Below are 23,427 nucleotides of genomic sequence, written 5' to 3' on the forward strand. Positions count from 1 at the left end.
AGAAGACGTTTGAGAGTCCCTTGGACTGCAAGGAGATCAAACCAGTCAACGCTAAAGGAAATCAGTCCAGAATATTCACTGTAAGGGCTGATGCTGAAACTGAAGCTCCAATACTTTGGCCACCTGATGTGAAGAGCTGATTCACTGGAAAAGACCATGATGCTGGGAAAATTGAAGGCAGGAGGAGAAGGGGACAAAAGAGGATGAGATGGTTGGATGGCATCACCAACTCAATGGACATGAGTTTGAACAAGCTCCAGGAGCTGGTGATAGACAAGGAAGCCTCGCGTGCTGCAGTCTATGGGGTTGCAAAGAGTCGGACACAACTGAGCAACTGAAGATCAAATATAAACTTTGTGTTGGAAAACTCTATGCTTTTTCCCTGTGACAAGTAAATATCACATGATCTTTAAAGCGCCAGGTATTCTGGGATGTCTCCTTCATTGTTCAAACCAAGTTAAATGTTCATTTAATGTGATGGGTACCATTAACAGCCATAGTAAATCTAATCATTTCAAAATAGAGCATCACTTTCAAAGTCTGTGATTAAACCTAAGAAATAGAAACTTGCCAATTTATACAAACCTGTGATTTGGAATATCAATTGGGTCACTTGGGTTATAGTAATTCCGTCCAATTTGTTGCAAATTCATGATCTTCAAAAGCCTAGAATTTGAAAAGTCAGAATAATGACTACTGATAAGTACCCCACACTACAACTAGAATGGCATATTGCTTACAGCAGAGGTTGGCAAACTATGGCTTGTAGGTGGGCCAAATCTAGCCTACCTGCTGGTTTTTGTATGGCCTAAGAGCTATTTTTTTTAAACAGCTTTTAAAGGTCTAGAAAAAAATCAAAACTATAAAAATGGATAAAGATGCATGAATTATAAGAAATTCAAGTTTCAGTGTCCATCAGTGAAGTGTCCATCATTGGAACACAGCCATGATCATATGTGCTCAATGACTGCTTTTCTGCTTCAACAGCAAAGCAGAATGGTTGAGATACAGATAATATGGCCTGAAAAACCTAAAATGTTTACTATCTGGCCATTTGCAAAAAAAAGAAAAAAAGTTTGCCAACCCATCATTCACAGAAAAGTAAATCTCCTATTGCATTAATTCAAGTAAATATCTACCAAGATTAATCAGTAGCAGATATCTTATGACCACCTTAAAAGGGTAAATTACAAACCCCAGTATTATGTCTCACTATTCTCACACCAATTTCAGTCTCATCCAGATTGCTTCCCACTCAGCAGGGGGATAGAGGGCAGTCTCCTTAAAACATGTGTCCTAATTTTGGATTTGGAAAAAAAGAGTATCCACACTGACAGCAAATTACAGAGCATGCAGTATATGTCCTATGATGGAAGAAATAAATCTGAATAGGCCTAAATCCTGCCCTGTTTTCTGAATTGGTACCCACTGTGGGAGAGAAGGAATATAAGGTTAGTGACAGACCTCTGAGAGACTGTGTGTTCTTAATAGAAGCTCAAATAGGATTTAAAAGGTCTAATCTCAACACAAATAAGGAAGTGAACAACATGACACTTGCTTAAAGCAAATAAATGAGATTTATATCAGTATATCACACCTAAAAATGATTAAAACTCAAGAGTAACCCAATGATCTTAACCAATCACTGTCAAATCTAGGTACTAAGTATACAAGTACTTACTATACATGCCTTCCAGCTTTAGATTACGTTTAAAATTTCTTATTAAAATGTTAAAAGAAAAACACTAACATACCTCCTGAAAATAATATTATAGAACTGCAAACAAGTTGGGGACGTAGGTGGGAGTTCATTTGTCAGGGTGATTGTTATCCTCACGTGCTCTCCATTTCGAGTCTGACTAAAAACTTCAGTAACCTAAAGCCAGAGTGGTGGAAAACCAAACTTTTGTTAAAATAAGCCCAATACATAAGCCTGTTGAATAAGGCAACAATCTGAGCCATCAAGATCAAGCTCATGAAAATTCAGAAAAGTTAAAAAAAAAAAAAGAAAGAATGGGTATGAGAAAATGATTTTAAGTGCTTTACTATTACTTGATTGTAATGATGAAGTCACTCAGGTAGATCTAAGAGTGATACAATTATGCCAGAACACCCTGTGGGGGCATTATAAACCCTAACAGACAGAAGCCTAACAGACTGGGGGTTCTTGAAAGCTACCCTAGAATGTTGCGGTTTGGCTTTGAGGTGGGAATCCCCATTTCCCTCTCCCCATTCCAACAACTGAAATAACCTTGTGCTGTAGTCTTTTAGGTAAAAATAATATTGTTCCATCAAAAGCATGACACCTTCCAATTAAATCCTCATGTTGAAAAAGAAGAGCTGAGCGGAGTCTTCTGGCTTCCATCAACGGATTATAGTCAATGTGATACTGATATAAGGCCCACTGGGGACGGGATGTCAATCGGAAATGGTTAGTGCTTAGCCTTACGATAATACCTGAAGAACCTGTAAAAGTAAGTCATGTTCAATTAATGATATGTCAAGTTTATGCTTCCTTGAAATCTTCACTGCCATGCCAAGGCAGATGCAGTTCTGTAAGCAAAGGGCTAACAGCAACAGACAACACAAGTTCTCAGACATCTGACTTCGGGGACTACTATTCTATTTACATAAATTACTGGAAGCATCCATTTAGAAAACAATTATCCCTAAAGTAATTTACAACTGAAGCAATGAAATCTTTATAGCAAAAAGCGTTAAAGAGAAAAGTGATCTATGTGATATGTATCCAAACATTTCAGTGCAGCTGAAAACATCTATGACCTATTTCAAAACCAAAAAGGAGAGGAAAATGGAAAAAGTATCCATGCAGTCTTTGAACAAACATACTCTTTCACCTGAGCAATTCATCATACAAATAAATACCTAAGTGAAAGTGCTTCAATTTACTGTCCTGTGTACTTGAAAAGTAATCTCATGACACTTATTCTTAATGATTAACCTACCTGTTTTTGATTCTTTCACATGATCTAGGTTCTGTCTTGTATTCACACCAAGATCATGAAAGTCTCTACGACGACCTCCTCTCTCTGCTAATGATAACTCCTGGAATCCAGCAGATATCTGGAGTTCTTTAAAAAAAAAAAAAAGGAATAACAAAGAAAAAATACATCTAAGTTAATACGCAACATGACAAATGCAATTCCCAAAGTACACTACGGCATGAAACCCAAAGGCTCCTGTGGTGCTAAACACAGTGTGTAACAATCCTGTCAGGATGTTTTAGGTATCTGCCAACCAAAGAAAAAAGGAACTTCTCAGCTAGAACCTCTTCCATGGAGCCCTTCTTGTCACCACTCTAGGCAAACTCAGCTCCCTCACAGGACATATATATAAGACCAAGATGACTGGACTGATTCAAGAACTTAGAAAAATACATTTGCTGACTGGGTAATTATTTTTCTGTCTGTAGGTATAATACCACCTAAGGGCCTTATTATCAGTATTTTCCACAACTTTTATGATATAATTATAGCTGTAAGAATTGGCAGTTTATAAAATTTAAATGTGCTACCTGAATTAGAAAATGTTGAAGTTTAAAATGTAATTTCCTCACCAATTCCCTTAAAAACCAGCAGAATGGAGGGGATGAGCTTGTGCTATCCTGTGACCGTGATACACATCTACTGGGGTAGGTTAACTATCAGTACATGGTTACTTGCAAAAACTGTGGTTAAAATATCCAAATTACTAAGTCTTTTAATTTGTATAAAATTTTTCCAGTGGTCATGTATGGATGTGAGAGTTGGACTACAAAGAAAGCTGAGCACTGAAGAATTGATGCTTTTGAACTGTGGTGTTGGAGAAGACTCTTGAGAGTCCCTTGGACAGCAAGGAGATCCAACCAGTCCATCCTAAAGGAAATCAGTCCTGGGTGTTCATTGGAAGGATTGATGTTGAAGCTGAACTCCAATACTTTGGCCATCTGATGCAAAGAGATGACTCAGTTGAAAAGACCCTGATGCTGGGAAAGATTGAGGGCAGGAGAAGGGGATGACAGAGGATGAGGTGGTTGGATGGCATCACCGACTCAATGGCCACGGGTTTGGGTGGACTCTGGGAGTTGGTGATGGACAGGGAGGCCTGGCGTGCTGCAGTTCATAGCGTCTCAAAGAGTAGGACACGACTCAGTGACTGAACTGAACACTTCATGTAACTAGTATGATGTGGACCAAAGAACAAATACAAGCTATATAGACAAGTGCTAAATTCTAGCTTGCAGTTAACATGCATGTTATCTTGCGTAGCAGAGACTGCTGACTACACAATAAACAGTATTTCATTATTTTAAAAGTTTATTTAGGAAGTAACACACCTAATAGGGGATTCCCAGGTGGCATAGTGGTAAAGAATCTGCCTGCCAATGCAGGAGGCAAGGGTTTGAGCCCTAAGTTGCAAAGATCCCCTGAAGTAGGAAATGGCAACCTCTCCAGTATTCTTGCTTGGGAAATTCTGTGGACAGAGGAGCCTGGTAGGCTACAGTACATGTGCTCACAAAGAGTTGGACACAGTTGAGTGACTGAGTGCACACACATACCTAATAGACTAAAATTTCTACCTTCCTTGCACGTAAGGATGGCCTAAGAGACTTTTGCAGAAATTATTGGATGAAACTTCTACAAAAGCACCTTAAAGGCATTAATAGCTGGCTTTTATATTCTCCATGCCCCTAGCTGCTAGTCTTGCCTGGAATCTGGATGTTATGGCAAGAGGGAGCCCAACCAGACATTCTGAGCAAAACATAAATCTTAGTGACAGAAGTCATGGACTTGGGAGAACAAAAAGATAAGGGAGACCAGTCCTCTTCTAATCACAAATGCTAAAATTAGCTTAGAACTGCCAGCTTCTCAAAGAGAAGTAATGTAGCTCAAACAAAATATACTGGTTCCTGATATATCTTGTAAACAAGTTATTTTAATATGAGCTTCAATTTCTACACCTGAAAAATTGATTATAACAGATTTTTACTGGAATGTGGTAAGTTTTAAGTTAAGAGCTTCATTTATAAAGCACTTTAAAAGTACTGCTAAATATGCTGGTTCTTGTGCCTCAAGATTTTCAGGGGCTCTATTGTTAAGTATTTTTATCTTAGTTTTTTTTTAATTGGAATTTAGTTGCTTTACAATGTTGTGTTAGTTTCTGCTGTACAGAAAAGTGAATCAGCCATACATACACATATATCCCCTCTTTGTCACCACAGAGCACTGAGTTCCCGGTGCTATACAGTAGGTTCTCATTTCTCATTATGTTATACCTAGTAGTGTGTGTATGTCAATCTCTTTATTTATCTCACAATTTATCCCACCCCAGCCCCATCCCCCAAACCCCTCTTAGTGTCTTATTTGTTTGTTCTCTCTGTGTCTCCACATTTTAAAATCTTTCAGTATCTGGGGGCTTCCCTGGTGGTTCAGTGGTAAAGGATCTGTCTGCCAATGCAGGAGACAGATCAGGAAGATCCCCTGGAGAAGGAAATGGCAACCCACTCCAGTATTCTTGCCTGGGAAATTATACGGACAGAGGAACCGGGCAGGCTACAGTTCCTGGGGTTGCAAAAGAGTCAGACATGACTCAGCCACTGAATAAACCCCTGGTGAACTTTTTATACTAAAGACTTTCAGCTTAAGGTGTCCACACTAACAAAGGTCAGGTATACTGAATCTAGTCTGAGAGCAACAACTGGTCATAAATGCTTAATTTGAATTCTTCCTTGAAAAATTTGAGTTTCTCTTAAAAAAATAGTAGTTATGGATATGAAAACCTAACTGCAAGTTTCTGAAAATAATAATGACATCTGCTCCCCTCTCCACATATAGTACTGCTACTATTAATACTTTAGTCAAAATATGAGTAACTGTCAATCTAAAAGATGTTTTAAATGGGGATACAACTGGAGAAAGAAGAATGAAACTGGAGCAATCAACCTGCCTGACTTTGGACTACACTACAAAGCTACAGCCATCAAGATAGTATGCTACTGGCGCAAAAACAGAAATATAGATCAATGGAACAAAATAGGAAGTCCAGAGATGAATCCACACACCTATGGACACCTTATCTTTGACAAAGGAGGCAAAAATATACAATGGAAAAAAGAACAATCTCTTTAACAACTGGTGCTGGGGAAACTGGTCAACCACCTGTAAAATAATGAAACTGGAACACTTTCTAACACCATAGACAAAAATAAACTCAAAATGGATTAAAGATCTAAATGTAAGACCAGAAACTATAAAACTAGAGGAAAACAGAGGCAGAACACTCTCTGACACAAATCACAGCAAGATCCTCTATGACCCACCTCCCAGAGTAATGGAAATACAAGCAAAAATAAACAAATGGGAACTAATTAAATTAAAAGCTTTTTCACAATGAAGGAAACTATAAGCAAGGTGAAAAGGCAGCCTTCAGAATGGAAGAAAATAATAGGAAACAAAAATTAATCTCCAAAATATACAAGCAGTTTATGCAGCTCAATACCAGCTCAATCATAAAATGGGCCAAAGAACTAAAGAGACATTTCTGCAAAGAAGACAGATGACTAACAAACATATGAAAAGATGCTCAGCATCACTCATTATCAGAGAAATGCAAATCAAAACCACAATGAGGTATCATCACACCCCAGTCAGAATGGCTACCTTCAAAAAGTCTACAAACAAAAATGCTGGAGAGGGTGGAGAAAAGGGAACCCTCTTACACTGTTGGTGGGAATGCAAACTAGTACAGCCACTATGGAGAACAGTGAGGAGATTCCTTAAAAAACTGGAAAAAGAACTGCCATAGGACCCAGCAATCCCACTGCTGGGCATACACACCGAGGAAACCAGAATTAAAAGAGACACGTGTACCCCAACGTTCATCGCAGCACTGTTTATAATAGCTGGGACATGGAAGCAACCTAGATGTCCATCAGTAGACGAATTGATAAGAAAGTTGTGGTACATATACACAATGGAATATTACTCAACTATAAAAAAAGAACATATCTGAGTAAGTTCTAATGAGGTGGATGAAACTGGAGCCTATTACACAGTGAAGTAAGTCAGAAAGAAAAACACCAATACAGTATATTAACACATATATATGGAATTTAGAAAGATGTTAACAACAACCCTATATGCAAGACAGTGAAAGAGACAGATGTAAAGAACAGATTTTTGGACTCTGTGGGAGAAGGTGAGGGTGGGATGATTTGAGAGAATAGCATTGAAACATGTATACTACCATATGTGAAAAAGATGACCAGTCCATGTTCGATGCATGAAACAGGGCACTCAAAGTTGGTGCACCAGGACAACCCAGAGAGATGGGATGTGGAAGGATGTGGGAAGGGGTTTTGGACGGGGGGACACATGTACACCTGTGGCTGATTCACCTCAATGTATGGTAAAAACCACAATATTGTAATTAGCCTCTAATTAAATAAATAAAAAATTTTTAAAGGGATACAACTGGAAACTTTGTTCCCCTTCCATGCATCTTCCAGAATGATTTATTAAAAACACAAATCAGGACATGCTATTGTTCTATTTAAGAGTCCTCCCATGTCACCATATCCCACTTTACAGAGTGAAAACTCAAGGTCTTAATGTCTCTGCTGCTGCTGCTGCTAAGTCGCTTCAGTCACGTCCAACTCTGTGCAACTACAGAGATGTCAGCCCACCAGGCTCCCACGACCCTGGGATTCTCCAGGCAAGAACACTGGAGTGGGTTGCCATTTCCTTCTCCAATGCATTAAAGTGAAAAGTGAAAGTGAAGTCACTCAGTCGTGTCTGACTCTTTGAGATCCCATGGACTGCAGCCTACCAGGCTCCTCCACCCATGAGGTTTTCCAGGCAAGAGTACTGGAGTGGGTTGCCATTGCCTTCTCCACTTAATGCCTCATTAGTGATAAATCTGTTAAGGCTGTCATTTTAATTTCTAAAACACAGTGGATACCTGAATGCTTACTGTGAGAAGCACTTCTGAGATGTAATACTTACAAGAGCAGGGAAAGACGGTAAAACAGGGCTTTGCATTACCCTGAGTATCACTGAGTCCTCACAATGGCCCTTATCTTTAAAAACATATACCTTTATATAGGTAGGGGACTGAGTTTCATAGAATTCAATTTAAATTCATGAGTCATTGTTTAAAAAAAATGTATTAGTGAAGATCAATACAGAGCATGTTTAGGGAAAATATAATAAAGCAAGTGACCTGGAGGTGTTTTTTGGAGTCACTGGTTTCAGCACTTGATTCCCACTCTGGATTTAGTCTTGTCATTTTTGGCCTCTGAAGATTTTCCAACTATCTTGCCAGATCAGATAATTTCAAAAGGTATTTTAAAAATATAGCACATTAAAGGTATTTAGTTGGAGGATATATATCCTGGTATAATGCTGGATACAGAATTCTTACTTGGCTTATATATTTGAAACTCATGCAACCTTATGTTTCTATTATCAGAAACATTTATAACTTAATGTGACATATTTATTCTAATAGAACGGATTATATCTCCCTGTTCACTTTTTGGATTAAATGGGTGATTTTTTAAAAAAAGATTGAGGAACGTGATTCAATCAGTTCATCCAGGGAAAGTGATTCAATCAGTTCAGTTCAGTCGCTCAGTCGCGTCCGACTCTTTGCGACCCCATGAACTGCAGCACGCCAGGCCTCCCTGTCCATCACCAACTCCCAGAGTCCACCCAAACCCATGTCCACCAAGTCAGAGATTCCCATGAATGAATTGTAATCAAGGACCTTAAAAATTAAAACATCATGTAGCCCACTGGGGCTTCCCCAATGGCTCAGCGATAAAGAATCCGCCTGCAATGCAGGAAACTCAGGAAAAGCAGGTTCAATCCCTGAAACAGCAACCCACTCTAGTATTCTTGCCCGAAAAATCCTGTCGACAGAAGAGCCTGTGGGCTATAGTCCATGGGGTCAAAAAGAGTCAGACACGACTTAGCAACTGGCCAACAATAACACATATTTACTAAAAATACAAAGCTGTTTTACAACTTGTTTTCATTTCAGTCAAGTTTTTAGATTTTTGAAAATGGCTAAATGGTACTCCATTGTTATTAAAGTACAACAGGTTTTACCCTTACAGAACAGGTTTTTCCAGTTTTGGGGTCTTGAATATAGTTAACAGTCTTACTTACATGATTGTACTTATTCAGTGTCTGGATAAATTACCACGAATATAACTGCTACTAAAGTGTAATGCTGCTACACATTACAAACGCCATCCAAAAGTTAGTACAATCCTACATGGAACGCAAGTTCCAATTTTAAAACTGCCAAAACTGGAAAAAAATAAAATGGAGAATAACCAGATTAAAAAATGCTCCAGTTCAATTTAAACTTGATGGTAAGGCTTAGCATTTTCACTGCCCTTTGCACTTCTCAATGATTCGCCCTTTCCTTTGTCCACTTTCCCATCACAGATTCATAAGACTGCTCCGTGTATCAGAAAGATGAGCTGTTTTCTAATTTCAGTTAAGTTTCCAAGTTGTCTCTTGAGTCTGACAGTATCTGTCACAGTTCAATTCATACCACTTCAAGTTCATCTTAGATTTATCCATGTTTTCTAAATTTCATGGGTTTCATCTGTGATGACTAAATATTTGGTCATAGTGGTGCAAGGCATAAAGCAAGGAACCAGCTTTGTTCTCAAGTTTTCCATTTGCTTCAACACTTTTATTGCCCATTTCCCATGCCAATCCCAGGGTTTTAAAAGCCACTGTTACTACACTAATTCTCTACGTATATATATGAGTTTGTTTAATTCTCTACGTATATATATGAGTTTGTTTAATTCTCTACGTATATATATGTTTGTTTTTTTCCAATTCTAAAACCAAACTTATTAACTATTAGAATCTTATACCAAGCATCCAAAAAAATGAGCTTTTGGAACAATGCAGGGAAAAAGCACAATTTTTGGAATCAGAACCGGCGTTCTGACTCTACTGGCTGCCAGAGGATGAACCAATACCACACACGTGAAAATATATTTTATAAGTCAAAGTTACAAACACTAAAGTTGGTACAGCTTTGATAAAACCACTAAAGAAGCCAAGAGAATGTTCTAAATTAATACCTAATAAGCACATTTATAATTAGTTTAGAATTTACCTGCTTTGTAAAAGCTCGTGTGGGGCTCTAGAATTTGCTCTTTTTTGTTGCGAAGAAAAGAAATCCTGAGGCACTGCAATCCATGGCAGGCTGCACAGCCTGAGGGAGATGCTGGGACTCCTTTTTCTTTAAACAGGATTTTGGTAACTGCTCCCCATCTATTGCTACAAGCGCACAGACACACGCAGGAAGCCCTTTCCCTCTCCCTTCACCTTGTGACTTCGCTGTTGCTCCCACTGTTCCTCTCTGTCGTCCGCGGCCAACTAATTCCCCCTCTGCTGGCGGCTGCTGAGGTCGAGGCTGAATGTAACCAGGCTGCTGACTCTGCAGTTATATGCAAATAAAGAACAGCATTCTTTTTGTGTCAAGAGGTCACAGACATCAGAGGAAATAACTAGTCAAACAAATCTAAGGCATTCAACCAAAACTGATCTAAATTGGTAATCAAATATCTTACTCTTACGAAGAAATTTCTTCAAGAAGGGTTACCAAGTGAAGTTAAGAACCAGCTTCCAATACCCTCAGGACATAGAACACAATTTTCCTTGTACAGTTCCTACCTCCTTCACAGGACACAGTTTTTAAATTTAATTTGACAGCCTAAGCTGATGAAGGCTTCAGTTCAGTTCAGTTGCTCAGTCACGTCCAGCTCTTTTCGACCCCATGAATCGCAGCACGCCAGGCCTCCCTGTCCATCACCAACTCTCGGAGTTCACTCAGACTCAAGTCCATCGAGTCAGTGATGCCATCCAGCCATCTCATCCTCTGTCGTCCCCTTCCCCTCCTGCCCTCAATCCCTCCCAGCATCAGACCCTTTTCCAATGGGTCAACTCTTTGCATAAGGTGGCCAAAGTACTGGAGTTTCAGCTTCAGAATCATTCCTTCCAAAGAAATCCCAGGGCTGATCTCCTTCAGAATGGACTGGTTGGATCTCCTTGCAGTCCAAGGGACTCTCAAGAGTCTTCTTCAACACCACAGTTCAAAAGCATCAATTCTTTCTGTGCTCAGCTTTCTTCACAGTCCAACTCTCACGTCCATACATGACCACTGGAAAAACCATAGCCTTGACTAGAGGGACCTTTGTTGGCAAAGTAATGTCTCTGCTTTTCAATATGCTATCTAGATTGGTCATACCTTTCCTTCCAAGGAGTAAGCGTCTTTTAATTTCATGGCTGCAGTCACCATCTGCAGTGATTTTGGAGCCCCAAAAAATAAAGTCTGCCACTGTTTCCACTGTTTCCCCATCTATTTCCCATGAAGTGATGGGACCAGATGCCATGATCTTCGTTTGCCAGTTTGTTTCTCAAGGACTCTCCCTGCAGTTAGAAAAGAGTGACATACTCACCGCAGAGGCGCCCACATGCTGCACCATCTCCTGACCACGAGCCCTTCCTCTTGCTCTCGCTCTGGCTCTCCCAGTCATTTTCCTTTTTCTTAAGAGGAAATAATCATGAAGACAATACTCAATGTTTGCAATTGTATTTGAGTGTTTCTACAATGCTATCTTTAAACTGATTTGGTTAAGATTCTAAAATAAGCTCCTGGGTAATCACAGAGTTTCCTAGCCTCTGAAGGCACTATCCAATATTGCCTCTTAAGGCAGTATCCCCACCTTCAGCAAAACCTAAGTGCTCCTGTGCTAGGTGACAGCACTGAAGTAGAAGACTTATTTTCATGTAGTATGTCATCTTTCAATTGAATTAATTATAAAAAGTCTTAAGATATTGGTGAATAGTTCTTTCACACCTAGATATGTAATCTATGAAAGAGGGCTCTTATGGTAAGCTTTATGCCAGGCCCTTTAAGTAATTCTTATACATACACTACTGTATCTTCCTGGATCATTCCACAGTTGCATGTAGCTTAATCTTTTTTTTAACCACATCATTTACGCCCCATAATTTCATTCTTGATGAGTGGCATCCACTCTGTCTCTAAGGAAACAGTCATTCATCTCCAAACTACTCCTTTACTGCTCCTACCACACATGATCAACAATTCCCCACATTTTTTCAACAGCACCCTGTAAATGAGTACCTAATGTAAGCTAGGATCTATCAGGCATCAAATATATTACCATGTATAAAAGGTTCTCTACCAACTCACCCCCAACTATAGAGTAGAAAGCAGTATCATCAAGTTATTATCAGAGCCAGACTGGCTCTTCTTCACATAACCTGTGAAGCAAATCACATAACCTACGACTCGCGTCTGTATTTGTAAAATAGTCAATAACAACCTATACCGCACAGGTCAACTGAGAACAACTCAATGGGAACACACAGAGAGCACAAAGTGCCTGGCATACCATGAGCATTCAACACATGTGAGCCCTTGTGGAAACGGCAGAAAAAAATCATAACCACAAATATTTAAGTTTAACAAGGAACAAAGAATGTTCTTACAAAGAGGAAAGCAGGAACTAATTTACATACTGAAGAGGTCTGTCTGCGACAAAACTAATATTTAAACTGAGATGCAGGAGGACTAGGAATTGGAAGGTTAGGTGGGACCACTTGGAGAAAGCAATAGCACCCCACTCCAGTACTCTTGCCTGGAAAATCCCCTGGACAGAGGAGCCTCGAAGGCTGCAGTCCATGGAGTCGCTGAGGGTTGGACACCACTGAGTGACTTCACTTTCACTTTTCACTTTAATGCATTGGAGAAGGAAATGGCAACCCACTCCAGTGTTCTTGCCTGGAGAATCCCAGGGATGGGGGAGCCTGGTGGGCTGCCGTCTATGGGGTCGCACAGAGTCGGACACGACTGAAGCGACTTAGCAGCAGCAGTGGGACCACTCTTCAGACAAGAGTGAACAGCTCGTGACTATGTGTTGAGAGCTTGGCTAGTCTGCAGGACTAAAAGACGTCCATTGTGACTGAAGGGTAATGAGCTTGGATTTGACACTCAATTCACAGAGAGACTACCTAAGGTTCTAAAGAGGGGCAGATTATAAGACTAATTACAATTAAATCATTCCGCTTTAAGTCAGGATAAGCCTTTTCTGAGTTTTCTCAGCTTCTAAACATTTTTGTTCCATGGCAATTTTCCTAGGAAGACAAATATAATGACACTACACTTTTAAAGACCTCTTTATCAAACACTAAAGGACTAAAAATACATTAGCTCACATGCCTGTAAAAACTTTAATGATCTAATCAGCAATTTCCAAAGCAGGTTACACAATATAATCTGCTGAGAAACCAGCATATTAGAACAAATTTTAAATGCCATTATAAAGTATTCTGAATTTACCATATGTATATTATGACAATTGTTATACATACATAACTTGGGCCTTCCAGGTGGCTCAGGGGTGAAGAATTTGCCTGCCAATGCAGGAGCCCCAGGAGACGTGGGTTTGATCCCTGGGTCAGGAAAATTCCCTAGAGGAGGAAATGGCAACCCACTTCAGTATTCTAGCCGGGATAATCCCGGCAGAAGAACCTGGTGGGCTACTGTCCATGGGGTTGCAGAATCTGACATGATTGAGCAGCTAAGCATGCACACATACATACATAACTCACGCACGGAGCACACAGGGATATATGCCCAAGTCTCTTACTGATGGTCAACTGAATCAAATCTGGAGATCTCTGCTTTATACTCCAGCAAACACTACTTTCCTCCATGCACCAGCTATGATAAATTCCTTGATGCACTCTGTCCCAGGGCACACACATCCTTTGCTAAAGCACCACACTCTCCTCTCTGAAATGGAAGAATTCAGCTTATCCTTTAAGGATCAGCCCAAAGGCCATCTCTTCCACCTTCCTGTACCAAGTTGTTTGCATGTGTATTAATTACAGCAACCACCACATCTCATGGGTAAGCAGTTCCTCCTCCCTCTCACACACACATTTCAAGAGCTCCTCTAGACAGGGCTGCTAATCAGTCTAGTCCTTTGCACCTAAGCCCAAAGCATGGCAACCTAGCAGTGTCTATGTGCATATGTTGTAAAAACCTAGTAATAAGCTGAACTGCCACCCCAATAAGGGATTTTTTAAAAAAATTACTGCAGTAGTTCTCAGAGCGTGCTCCTGGACTGGCAACACCTAGCACCCGATTGAAATGCAAATTGGAATGGGGGTCCCACTCCCAGTCCCCAGAGAGAAACCCTGTTCACTGCAGGTGGTTCTGATGATCGCTGAGCCCGAGGGCCCTGGAGCGCGATACCCACAGCGTCCAAGCCAGACCGCGCGGGTCGACCCCATACCCAGGTCCACTGCATACGGGCTGGACTCAGCTGTGTCCTCCCCACTTCAACATCCCTCTGGCTGGACCACAAGCCACTCCTATCACCTGGAGGTGAGAAACCGAGCTGGTGCTCAAAGGCACCACACCAGCTACAAAGGACATCCAGGTCAAGTGGACATCCACCCCAGGGGCAAAGACACTAGTGTCCACCCCAAACATGCAGCCGAATCCTCTGCGCGTCCTAAGGCTGCCCTGCGCGGTCCCCAGTCCTTCTCCCGATCCCGCTCGCTTCTCCGGCCCCACCCGCGCCCACTGACGGCAGAGGACACCTCAATACAGGACTCAGCACAGGCTAAAGGACCGCGGTGGAGGATGCCCCGCCGCAGGCACGCAGGCTGGAGCCCGAGGGTGACAACCGTGCGGCGCTGGTGTGCAGCTACGTGCTCCCAACCTCCGCAAACTAGCGGACGGCCGGGTCACACTAACAGTTACCGCGGCGCAGCCAACGGTTTTCTCACACCAGATTCCTCCGCGCCGGAACTTGGGACTTTGAGCCACGATGCCGGCCCAAACGGACCCCTGTGCCTCTCGACCCCTCAGAGCCGCTGGGTTTGCTCTTACCTCAATGTCCACTCTGGGCGATTGAAGGGCCTGGGGGCCAGTGGAAATGGGAAGGATCCTCTTTTTTCAGGGCGGATGGACACTGACCTCAAGGAGTAAACTGCTCTGCACGTGGTAACCGAGCTAACGGCATGGCAGGCAGCGGCCCGTGCTAGGTACTGATTGGCTGCTGGGGAATGGCAGTTTCGTCAGGGCCAGACAGCCCCGCCCAGACCCCGCCCACACCTTGCCTGAGTTGTACCTGGAACACCTGTGATGAGCAGTTGGCAAAGATTGCAGTGGTCTTCATTTGTTCCTGCTCGTGGAGCCGGGCTGTGCACTCAACATGCCATTGAGAAACTGAAATTGTAACCAGGTGTGTTTTGAGCTCCCTGCTGTTAAAAAAAGAAGGAATTTACTCTTGGATTGGTCTCTTAAAATAAGCTATCTCATTTATCAGATAAACAAATGAGATTTGAATTTTGCCTCCAAAGAGATAAAACTGCATTCTCGAGCTGGAACGCCAGGTGGCTGGCTGTGTACCTACACATGTAACTTTCCAGATCAACAACTTTGGTGCTGAGTGCATGCGTGTTCCCATGGAGGAGAGTGGTTCTCAAACTTGTTCTGCATCAGGGTCACCTGAAGGGCTGGTTAAAACCACAGATCACACTGCTCCCACCACTAGAGCTTCCGGATCTGTAGGTTCATTGGTAGGACCCACTAATTTACATGTCTGATAAATTGCAGAACATGTTCATATAACTGGTCCAATGTCTGCATTGATAGCAGAGGCAGTGAGCTCCATGCCCTCAATATAAGTTCATTTCCTCACTGGACAAAACCAAAACAGTTAAAACTACATATTGTAAAATAGAATGGAATTATTTGTCAGGCTGGGAAGTGAGACGGATGGTAACCATGTGACTAGTTAAGTCCAGTAACAATTCAGTAACTTCCTTTTAGTGGGGTGTAGGGGGACTTGAGAGAGTCCCTTGGACAGCAAGATCAAACCAGTCCATCTTTAAGGAAATCAACCCTGAATATTCAGTGGAAGGACTGATGCTGAAGCTCCAATACTTTGGCCACCTGATTTGAAGAGCCGATTCATTGGAAAAGACCCTAGAAAGATTGAGGGGAGGAGGAGAAGGAGGCAACAGAGGATTAGCTGGTTGGATGGCATCACTGACTCAATGGATATGAGTTTGACCAAATTCTGGGATATAGTGAACGACAGGGAAGCCTGGCATGTTGCAGTCCATGGGGTCGCAAAGAGTTGGACATGACTTAATGACTGAACAAAAACAAAGAGGAGTGCTTCTAGGGACTGGCTTTAATGGGACATTTATACAACAAACATTTTCTCATTCCTTCTTAAGAGTGTATACTTCGGTCAGAGTCGGGATGGGGGTTGGAGAGGGCTGCAGTCTCCCCAGGCCACCTCCCCAGGTCCACAGCCCCACAGCTTCATCTGTCAGCTGAAAGGAACAGGCTAGATTTCAGTGTTTCTCATGGTAGCTTAATTGTAAACATTCACTGGGGGGCAGTGGTGGTGGTTCTGAAAACATACATTCCCAGGTAATCTTGACTCTGTAGAGTCAAGAGCCTAGGAGTCTTGCTTCCTGGGTTGGAAGCAAGGAATTTTCTTTCAACAAGTGACACAAGGTGATTCTTATGCTCAGAGGAGTTTGAAAAATTTGAAACAAGATCTGTGATCTTGACATCTCCCACAGTTAAAGAATTCATGAGAAAGGCACTTGAAGTGAGAAGTAGTTTGGGGAAAAATAGCCTTTAAAGGTTTTCATTTTTATTTTTTTATGGCTCAATTTGGAATACAGTATGAACTTGAACTTTCCTCAGTTCAGTTCAGTCGCTCAGTTGTGTCCAACTCTTTGCAACCCCATGAACACCAGGCAGCATGCCAGGCCTCCATGTCCATTACCAACTCCTGGAGTACACCCAAACCCATGTCCATTGAGTCAGTGATGCCATCCAATCATCTCATCCTCTGTGGTCCCTTCTCCTTTCCTGCTGTTGCTGCTGCTAAGTCGCTTCAGTCGTGTCCGACTCTGTGCGACCCCATAGATGGCAGCCCACCAGGCTCCCCCGTCCCTGGGATTCTCCAGGCAAGAACACTGGAGTGGGTTGCCATTTCCTTCTCCAATGCATGAAAGTGAAAAGTGAAAGTGAAGTCGCTCAGTCGTGTCCGACTCTTAGCGACCCCATGGACTGCAGCCTATCAGACTCCTCCATCCATGGGATTTTCCAGGCAAGAGTACTCCTTTCCTAGGAAAGACTTAAAATGTTAGTAGAAAGCTGTTCTGTGAAGTTTTGCCAGCAGATGGAGCAGTAGAATAAGAAATCTATCTTCAGAGCATCAGCTCAAGGTAGGGTAGAGAAATATCACAAACTAACATTAGAGGGTATAAGTCTATATACCTGGTATGCCTTGGAACTTTTTTTTTTAATAGTTTTTAAACTATTCTTATTTATTTATATTTATTTGGCTGCATTGGGTCACAGTTGCAGCACACGGGACATTGTTGTGGTGCAGGGACTCTGGTTGTGTCGAATGGATTCAAGAGGGTGCTTACTTCAGTATTTGCAGCTCGTGGGCTTCATTGCTCCACAGCATGTGGAATCTTTGTTCCCTGATCAGGGATTGAACTCACGTTCCCTGCATTGGAAGGTGGTTTTTTTTTTAACCACTGCGCCACCAGGGAAGTCCCTCGTTGAAAGTTCTGAAGATACAGTGCTTGCTTGAAATATCACCGAGCATCTTGGCATGTGCAATGTAATTGGTTTCTAAAAAAGTTGTGATACAGTGGGATGGGGGCAAAGCCCATCTTTCTTCTGATGTCTCAAACATCACATCTCACAAATCTTACCTAAAATTTGGAAAGAAAAGCTACTAAGAGAGAGGTCAGGGAAACATTGTTTTAACTTCCTGTGTTGACCACAGGATCAGGGCCCCAGTGGCATCAGTTTTGGGGAGCGATGATATATGTGCCTGACTCCGGAAACTGGAAACCAAGTGGATGTACATTCTCATTCCAGGAACTGGGTCAAGGAGGGGCAAACCAACACTGAAAGTGAATAGAGTGGGGAAAGTGATCGGAGTGTTGGAGGGAGGGTGGTTTGGGAGATGCCTCAGGGAAATTATGCTGTTAAAGCCTTGAATGGAGTTTGCAGGGAACCATGGGCAAAACATGGACAGGGTCTGGGCAGGGAATTGCAGTTGGGCCAGCAGGAGTGATGGGACACGTAGAGGAGTGACAGGTGATAACAGTGAAGGGACAGACCAGGCTCTAGACGTTAAGTGACAATAAAAACCAAACATCCTCACTGCTCAATGCACCCTGCTAGCTGCTATGAATGCAATATACTCTGTCTTCTTATTGCTGATACTAAGCCCAGGCCAGCTGGACTGCCGAAGTGGGCCGATCACCAAACAGGAAGAGAAGCTTCGGCAAACAGGAGCGTAAACACCATACCTGAAAAGGTCAGTGACTTCTGGGTCCCAGGCTGTCCTTACCAAGAGAAACGAGGTCCCAGATTCACTGGGGTTGCTTGTTTTGTCTCACTGAAAGGAAACACACATAACATAAAGTTAACCATTGCACAGCAAAGAATTGAGTGGCATTTTGTACATTCACAGTGCTGGGAAACCGCCGCCTCTGTCTGGTTCTGGAACATGTTCATCACCCCAAAATTAAGTCCCGTTCCTATTAAGCAATTACTCCCCATTCCTCCCCTCCATCTTCCCAACCCCTGACGGGCACAAATCTACTTTCTGTCTCAATTCATTTAGTTAGTTCATTCCACATAAATGGAATCATACGTGGTCCTTTGAGTCTGGCTTCTTTCACTCAGCACTGTGTTTTCAAGGTTCGTCCACGTCGTAGCACGTGTCAGAGCTTACTTCCCTTTAATGGCTGAATAGTATTCTGTGGTACCGACAGACCACCTTTTTTTTAATCCGTTCATCCACCAAAGGATGGGTCTAATGTTTTTACAGAGAAACGGGAACCTTTGTGGATTTCTGTTCAGTCCATGGCCATTGAGTTCATGACAGTTGCTCTGAAGAGCTTTCCAGTGGAAGGAAACACAATGGAGAAAAAAAAAACTCAAGTTAGTTTAGGTACAAAACTAACCTAAAACTAGTTTAGGTAACATGGTCTTAGTAGGTGGTGGTAGGAGCTGCTGGCGGGAAAGGAAAGCTGCCCAATCATCGAGAGTTTGGAATCCCTTGTGGAGGAGTTTTGATCATACTCTGTAACCCATCAGCTTCTGAAAATTTTAAAGCTGGAAACCAAATAATCAGAGCAGATTTTGACCTAGTTCCTTTCATTCCAAGATTATGAAACCTCTTTAAAATCTTAATCCAGTTTTGTAGGTAAAGTGATGGATGAAGCCTTTGAAAAAGAAAAAAAAAATGCAGAGTAAGTTACCATGTATTCCTTAGCTGTAATTTCCTAAATCAGTTATCTCATGCTTCATATTTACCTTGGTTTTCTATTTCTGTTTTCCTACAGAGCTATCCAGCTTCTCCCCATCTCCTTAAATACTGATCTAACCAGAGGTGCAGAATGGAAAGGTGGATGTGTGTCCCAAGATACACACAGACACACACAGACACACACACACACACACACACTGAATACCTGGGAATGTTTGTTGAAAGGGAAGGGCAATGGGTAAGGATCGAGTTTATTTAAACATAACTTTGAAAAAATATTTATTCATCCATGTTGGGTCTTAGTTGCAACATGCAGGCTCTTTTTTAAAAATTAATTTATTTTAATTGGAGGCTAATTACTTTTCACTATTTTAGGGGTTTTTTGCCATACATTGATAAGAATCAGCTATGGGTGTACATATGTCCCCCATCCTGAAGCCCCCCTCCCACCTCCCTCCCCATCCCATCCCTCAGGGTTGTCCCAGTACACCGACTTTGAGTGCCCTGTTTCATGCGTCGAACTTGGACTACTCATCTATTTCAATATGGTAACATACATGTTTCGATGCTTTTCTCTCAAATTATCCCACCCTCACCTTCTCCCACAGAGTCCAACAGTCTGTCCTTTATATCTGTGTCTCTTTTGCTGTCTCGCATATATGCATTAATATACTGTATTAATGTTTTTCTTTCTGACTTACTTCGTTCTGTATAATAGGCTCCAGTTTCATCCACCTCATTAGAACTGATTGAAGTCATTGCAGTGTACGGACTCTCTAGTTGTGGCACTCGGGCTTCAGTAGCTGCAGCGCATGGGCTTGGTTGCTCCGAGGCATGTGGGATCTTAACTCTCCAACCTGGGATTGAACCTGCGTCACCTGCATTGCAAGGTGAATTCTTAACCGCTGGACCACCAGGGAAGTCCCCTAAGTACATACTTTTCATTGAGCTCCAAATATCACTGTCTGGCCACAGGCAGGATGTATGAGGGCGAGGGAAAGAGAGCACTGACTTGGGTCTACAAAACTGGTCCATTTCTGTTCTAAGGAGTGGCCGTGGTCACCACTTGTGCTCTCCAGAGTTTTGTCTAGAAAAGGAGGCCTTGATCTGGACCAGCACTTCTCACAGTGCCGTCAATGGCCCCGCAGCAGCAGCCCCACCTGTGAGTTTGTACAAAATGCACATTTTCAGGCCCTTCACAGACCCGCTAAACCCCAGATCTCTTGGGGCAGTGCACAGGGTTCTGCATTAACACTCTGTCCATGTGATTCTGGTGCCACTTAAGGCTGGGAAGTGTTGGTGCTGAAACTGTCCCCTTGGTGGTCTCATCTTTGCTTTCAGTTCCTCTGAATTGTTAAAAAAAAAAAAATAGCTTTGAACTCCAGCAAGTTTTTCAGTCAGAATCAGTACCAGTAGCCTCCAGCCCACAGGGTGCCCCCCTCCACCTCTGCAGTCAATGGCACCCCTGCCATACTGGTCTTGGGGTCGCACACATGCCAAGCTCAGTCCTGCTTGAGGCTCTAACCTGGCTCTTCCCTCTATGAGGGCACCTGCCTCCAGGTTTCTTCTCCCATCCAGGTCTTGTTTACATGTCCCATCCTCAAAGGCCCTTTCCTGAGCTCCTGTCCACAGGATTCCCCTCCCCACATGGTCACTCTCCAGACCAGCCCATCATCTGCTACCACAGGGCCATTGCACATCCTATTTCTCAATTTGGAAGCTTCTTCCACTAAACTATCACTGCTTTCCATACAAATATAGCCTCCTCCCAGGGCCATTTCCCTGGGAGTCCTAAAACAGCCCTCTCCCCACCTTCTATCACTCACTCAATCCTTGCCCTGGTTTATAGGTCCTAGCGCTCTGTAACAAATTATCACAGACTTGGTAGCTTAAACCCACAGAAATTTATTGGTTCACAATTCTGGAGGCCTTAAGTCTGAAATCAAGGTCAGAAGGGGCATGCTCTCTGAAGATGCATGGGGAAAATCCATCTTTGCCTCTGCCAGCCTCTGGTGGCTCAGGTGTTCCCTGGCTTCTGGCTGCCTTGCTTCAATCTCTGCCTCCATCTTCATTTAACTTCCTTGGGTCTCTCCCTGTGTCCTCTTCTCTCGTTATGAGGACACAAGTCACTGGATTTAGAGCTCACCCTAAATTCAGGATGATTTAATCTAGAGGTGCTTAATGAATTAATTAGAGATCTTATTTGCAAATAAAGTCACAATCTGAGGTTCCTGGTGGCCATGCATTTTTAGGGCACAGTATTCTACTTCAGTGGCACCCCACTCCAGTATTCTTGCCTGGAAAATCTCATGGACGGAGGAGCCTGGTAGGCTGCAGTCCATGGGGTCACGAAGAGTCGGACACGACTGAGCAACGTCACTTTCACTTTTCACTTTCATGCATTGGAGAAGGAAATGGCAACCCACTCCAGTGTTCTTGCCTGGAGAATCCCAGGGACGGGGGAGCCTTGTGGGCTGCCATCTATGGGGTTGCACAGAATCGAACACGACTGAAGTGACTTAGCAGGATTCTACTTCCTATGGGCCTTTCCAGGTGGTGCTAGTGGGAAAAAGTCTGCCTGCCAGTGCAGGAGATGTAAGAGACACCAGTTTGATCCCTGGGTTGGGAAGATCCCCTTGAAGAGGGCATAGCAACCCAGTGCACTATTCTTGTCTGGAGAATCCCATGGACAGAGGAGCCTGGTGGGCTACTGTCCATAGGGTCCCACAGAGTCGGACACGACTGAAGTAACTTAGCACGCACGCACACATTTTACACCTGACACCCGTTCTATCAGTTATCAAGGTCGTTTCTGTTACCTGGCATTACAAGTTTATTTATTATCATCCAGCCTGATAGAATATAATCTCCATGAGGTCAGGGAATGTGTTGCATCCACATGTGAAAAAAGCGAAAAGTATTAGTTGCTTAATCATGTCTGACTCTTTGCAACCTCATGGACTGTAGCCCACCAGTCTCTTCTGTTCATGGGATTCTCCGGGCAAGAATATTGGAGTGAGTTGCCACTACCTTCTCCAGGGGATCTTCCTGACCCAGGGATAGAACTTGGGTATCTTACATTGCAGGCAAATAGTTTACCATCTGAGCCACCAGGGAAGTCCAGCATCCACATGGGTATTCCCACTTTACACAATGGTGCTTAGCCCTCAACAAGATTTGTAAGAAACTTTGTTGACTAAATAACAAATTAATGGATTCAGTCTACAGTCCCTCCCTTTGCTCCAACTTTTGCCAGCCCCTGGGGCAATCACTTCTCCGCCGTTACCTCCATGTCTCCAGCTTCTCTACTCTGTGGTCCTTCTACCAATAGCAGGGATTTCAGCTGGGCACCATTTCTGCCCATCACACGCCTCCTCCTCTTGGTTAATTGCACCTGCCTCACCTCTCCAGGCCATCTTGAATCTTCGCAGTTTCCACCAATGCCCTGTGTAGTCCTTACCCCCACTGGCCTTTCTGCTGCCCCTAGGAAGGTGAGGTTATTGCCATGAATGTCTGTGGGCCACACTTCCACCAGCTTCATTCAGCTGAACCCCTTCAGCTGTGCTCTGTACCCCTCTTCTCGCTTCCTCAAAGGTTTCTCTCTATCACAAGTCCTTGCTTTTATCCTCTGCTCTCCTCTCTACCAGGGCTTTCTCCTTGGCATGTGGCGTGTCCACAGTGTCTAGTCTTCCTCATCTTAAAAAGCAAAGCAAAACAAAAGAAACCACGATCACTGCTCTTTCGTCTTTCCCCTTCCAAGTGCATCTCTCTGAAAGAACAGGTTACTGTTCCTTTTTACCCCCTCACCTCCCATCCACTCCTTACCTCCCACAGTGGGATTTTAATTCTCTAAAACAGTGGTCCCCAAACGCTGACCATGAACCAGTACTGGTCTGTGGCCTCTTAGGAGCTGGGTTGGACAGCAGGAGGTAAGCATGGGCAAGTGAGTGAAGCTTCATCTATGCTTACAGCTTCTCCCCATCACTCCCGTCACCATAGTATCACAATATATTAATAATAATAGA

At 42.9% G+C, this 23,427-nt stretch overlaps 1 protein-coding gene across 3 annotated transcripts in view; it reads right to left on the reverse strand.

Moving 5' to 3' along the window:
- The window catches only part of PIWIL1 (piwi like RNA-mediated gene silencing 1), a 38,341-nt gene extending 23,293 nt beyond the window's left edge, over positions 1 to 15,048 (reverse strand). Inside the window, exons 1-8 of one of the 3 annotated variants that reach the window (XM_059876107.1) lie at positions 14,965 to 15,048; positions 13,434 to 13,532; positions 11,492 to 11,579; positions 10,359 to 10,470; positions 2,967 to 3,092; positions 2,252 to 2,466; positions 1,755 to 1,876; positions 586 to 666 (exon numbers count right to left, since the gene is read on the reverse strand). In XM_059876107.1, coding sequence (XP_059732090.1) covers positions 586 to 666; positions 1,755 to 1,876; positions 2,252 to 2,466; positions 2,967 to 3,092; positions 10,359 to 10,470; positions 11,492 to 11,569 — 734 coding nt within the window. In that variant the 5' untranslated portion in view covers positions 11,570 to 11,579; positions 13,434 to 13,532; positions 14,965 to 15,048. 3 annotated transcript variants of the gene reach the window in all.
- Between the last annotated feature and the right edge of the window lie 8,379 nt (positions 15,049 to 23,427).

Source organism: Bos taurus, chromosome 17 (genome assembly GCF_002263795.3).
Source record: "Bos taurus isolate L1 Dominette 01449 registration number 42190680 breed Hereford chromosome 17, ARS-UCD2.0, whole genome shotgun sequence".
Taxonomy (NCBI): domain Eukaryota; kingdom Metazoa; phylum Chordata; class Mammalia; order Artiodactyla; family Bovidae; genus Bos; species Bos taurus.